At 33.3% G+C, this 4,338-nt stretch overlaps 1 protein-coding gene across 1 annotated transcript; it reads left to right on the forward strand.

Moving 5' to 3' along the window:
* Positions 1-357: 357 nt before the first annotated feature.
* LOC149848973 (uncharacterized) lies at positions 358-3,104 on the forward strand. Its single transcript, XM_090006277.1, has 6 exons — positions 358-529; positions 575-724; positions 1,421-1,543; positions 1,634-1,752; positions 1,840-2,161; positions 3,076-3,104. Exons 1-6 carry the CDS (start codon positions 358-360, stop codon positions 3,102-3,104), a joined length of 915 nt encoding a protein of 304 aa, XP_089862403.1.
* The last annotated feature ends 1,234 nt before the right edge of the window (positions 3,105-4,338 follow it).

Raw genomic sequence — 4,338 nt, forward strand, 5'->3', positions numbered from 1 at the left:
ATGTGATCATGCACCAAATGAGGTGACACAATTTTTTGCAAAATACTTGCAAAAGAAGAAAGAAGAAAGAAGAAAGAAGAAAAACAACAAGAAAAAAATATATTACAAAGTGGTATGAATGAAAGCTTTACTCAAGGACTGATGAGTGGTGAACTTTCTTCTCCAACTACTAGTAGAGTTGGAAGTTCACAAACAAGAGGCCCTATGGATCAATTTGTGAGTTCAGAAGCTCGTCAGACAACGATAAATAATGCATTTAAAAGAGAAGAAAGAAAGGAAGTATGTTACGCTATTGGGCGATTCTTTTTTGCAAATGCGTTATCATTTAATTTGTGCAATAGTCGATATTTTGAATCCATGTGTGAAGCTATTGCTAATTATGGTCGAGGATTTAAACCACCAAGTTATCATGAGATGAGAACTTGGATTTTAAAAGATGAAGTGGATAAAACTCAAATTATGTTGGAGGACTACAAAAAGACATGGGCAAGAACTGGTTGTACTATAATGGCAGATGGTTGGACGGATGGTAAAAGTAGAAATTTGATTAATTTTCTTGTGAACAATCCTTCAGGTACAGTCTTTTTGAAGTCTTGTGATATTAGTGGAATAAGAAAGACAGCTGATAATTTGGTAAAGTTATTTAGTGAAGTTATTAAAGACGTCGGAGAACACAATGTAGTACAAGTAGTTACAGATAATGCAGCAAATTACAAGGCTGCAGGTTTGAAGTTAAAAGATATTGAAGCTTTTCAACATATTTTTTGGACACCTTGTGCAGCACATTGTATAGATTTGATACTTGAAGACATTGGCAAGATACATTTGCATAAACGAGTATTGGAAAAAGCAAAGATTGTAACTACATTTATATATGGACATGCATGGATTTTAAATTTGATGAGAAAATATACAAATGGTAAAGAGCTCTTACGGCCAGCTATTACTCGTTTTGCAACTTCTTATCTTACTCTTCAAAGTATTGGTGTAAACAAAAATGCATTAAAGAATATGTTCTTATCTCCAGAATTTCAAGATAGTGAGTATTATATCAAAAATCCAAAAGGTAAAGAAGTAACATACATTGTCACTGAAGATAGAAATTTTTGGAAAGCAATTGTTTATATCATTAAAGTCACATTACCTTTAGTGAAAGTATTGAGAAGGGTTGATTCAGATGATAAATCAGTTATGGGATTTTTGTTTAATGATATGAGAAAGGCAAAGGAAGAAATAGCTCATAATGTAGGCAATGATAAGAGCAACTATATAGACATTTGGGATATTATTGACAAGAGGTGGGATAATCAAATGCATCACTGCTTACATTCTGCAGGGTATTTTCTAAACCCACACTTTCATTATGATGATGATTGTGTAAAAGATAAAAAAGTTAAAATTGGGTTTATGGAATGTTTAGAAAAGATGGTGCCCAATATAGAAGAACGTTGTGAGATTTTGATTCAGCTTGATACATATGAAAATGCGATTGGTTTGTTTGGTAGACCAGAGGCAATTGGCACAAGAAAGAGAAAAAATCCAGGTATGTATTTTTCTTTATATTGTCTTAATTTCAATTCTAATTGATCTAATATTTTTCTTACTAACATTCTTTTTTATTTTATTTTCTCAGCTGATTGGTGGAATACATTTGGTGATGAAACAAAAGAATTGAAAAACTTTGCAATGCGAGTGTTGAATCTCACATGCAGTGCATCAGGATGTGAGCGTAATTGGAGCACTTTTTCTTTGGTAAATATAGATATTTTCATATTATTGATTGTTCATTGTTGCATAATATATTGCAAATTTGTAATTATATAAAATTTTAATTTATAGGTACATACAAAAAGGCGAAATCGCCTTGAGCAAGAAAAACTCAATGCTTTGGTGTTTATCATGTACAATATGAAATTGAAAGAAAGAGATATAAGAAGGAAGACAGTTGAGGATCCTTTGTGTCTTGAAAATATTGATTCTGATAATGAGTGGATTATAGAAAAAGAAGATCCAGTTCTGCCACAAGATGCATTAGAAGATTCTTGGTTGGATCCAGCTTTTAATTTGGATGATATATATGTTACTTCTTTTGATACTTCACCAAGCTCAACTAAGAAACGTAAAAACGATCCATCTTCAAACAAGATGCATGCTAATAAAGGTATGTCTTGTATTTTATAAATCTTATACTTTTTTAAATTTAATTATTAATTTTGTTAATATTTTGGAATGAAGGTAAAAGAAAACATGTAGAAGATTCAGAAAATGAGAGAGCGAATAATGAAGAAATTGAAGATGAAGAAGAAACTATCCCATATATGGATGATTCAAATGAAGATGAGCTATCTAGTCCTATTGAAGACAATTTTGTTGAAAATATTTGATATTGTTTAAGGCTTATGACAATTTTGTTGAAAATTTTTGTGCATAGAAGGTATTTCTAGAACATGTAATTTGGAGATGGCCCCACATGTATTCAATATGTTTTCATGATTGTAGATATAACTGGTTTTATCTTGCACTATTAGTCTAACTTAATCTTGAGGATGGTGCTTTAATCTTGAAAATGGATAGGTTACACGACAATCATGGGTTTTACTTTTATACAGATTTTGTTTCTCGTATCTTAATGATAATTTTCTAATGAGTTCTGGTTGCAGATGAGATTACATATTTTAACAGTATTGTGCCTTTGTAATTGTCCACTCTTAGACTTGTTTTGTACTTTTGCACTTTGTTCTTGTAATTCCGCATACTTCATTTCAAAGGTTGCAGTGGCAGCAAGAGACAAATTAAGAGGTGGCTGGTAATGATGGTGGTGGTGGTGATGGTGGCAGCTGAAAAGGAAAAGAAAAGATGAGAGGTGGCTGGTAATGTTCTTTGTGTGTTTTTTGTTGGGCATTGATGAATTCACTTTGGTTTTAGTAAGGGAGGCTGTTGCTGAATCTTTGTGTTTTGCTGAGCAATTAGCAAGGTCTTGTTTATGTTTTATCGGATTCTACATTTGATTGACATTTTCTTCTTCTTTTCATTTGGATTTTTTTCATTTGGTATCTGTCATTTGGCATTTGACAGAATCTGGTTTTCTTGATGGTCTTCTCTAGATGTTGCATTATTTTTTTCTTTTTCGGATGTATGATAAACGGAAATGTGTCTATTGGGTATGAAAATGGTGTTGCTGGTCTATGTTACGCAAGCATATTCTGGTGGGATGCTACAATTTTTAGTTTATGGAGTTTTCAAGGCTTTAGGTTTCCTGTTTCCACTGCATTCCTATATTTGTATCAGCCTATTTTTGTGCTTCTTCAACATTTTGATATTCTGTTGGTAGGCTTCTTTTGTTTAACATGTTTGTACAGGAAGAACTTTCTCTCACTTTATTTATTTGTACCTTTTATAATCACTGTACAAGTCTGGTGGTAATTTCAGCTACATGTGTGACTTTCTACATGAAAGAAGATATCTGGTGTATTGGATTCTTTGGTCCCCACTAGTGTGTCAAATATGAAGGCGTTGCTAGTTGGACTATCTGAGTTCAATTTTAAGCTCAAGGGAAGTTTCCATTGCTCATCAATATTACGATGAGTTTGATTACTGTTTAAATGCCTACATCATTTGTATTTATCTGCCCTATGGGACCTTGAATTCTTGAAAATACTTTAGGTGATCCCAATCTTTTGTCACCGTAGACAGTAGATACATGTACGGTAAACTATTGAATTCCTCTTTTTTTTTCCTTGGGACAGAAGCAAGAATAAATGAAATATCCGGGCATTCCAGCTTCCTGACTTGCTATGTGCAGTAATTTTCATCAAGTTAAATAGAAGTATAACATTGCTATAATGCCAAGTGCATTACCAATCTTAATTTACTTCTCATTTGTAAATTAATTAGATCGTCTTTAGCATGCCCAGTGAGCTCACATGTGATGGCCAGGTCTCATGGATCTCACTTTTCTAATCTCATCAGGCCTCTCACATGCACTGCACTAGCCCTTATCTGACCAAAACATACCACCTAGACATCCTCTTTCTGCAGCATGAAATCCAAACTTGGTGCCTATATCACAAAGATACTGGTGGGATTGTAGATGGAGTTACATATATGGATACGTCAGCTATGGCATGAGTCACACCCTCCTCACCTTCACTTTGGGATGTAGACAAATTTGTGTTTGCTTCTCTCTCTCTGTGTTACAACTATTATGTATACTCATTTTGTAATTGTATGCATAACTCATTTTCACTTCTTATTTCATTATTTTATTAATATTATAGATTTTATTATTCTGATCATGAAGCTTACGCTTCAACGCCTCGAGGCTTACGCCTCGCTTCA

The sequence above is a fragment of the Nuphar pumila genome, chromosome 1 (assembly GCF_984573655.1).
Source record: "Nuphar pumila chromosome 1, dmNupPumi1.hap1.1, whole genome shotgun sequence".
In the NCBI taxonomy this organism is placed as follows: Eukaryota; Viridiplantae; Streptophyta; class Magnoliopsida; order Nymphaeales; family Nymphaeaceae; genus Nuphar; species Nuphar pumila.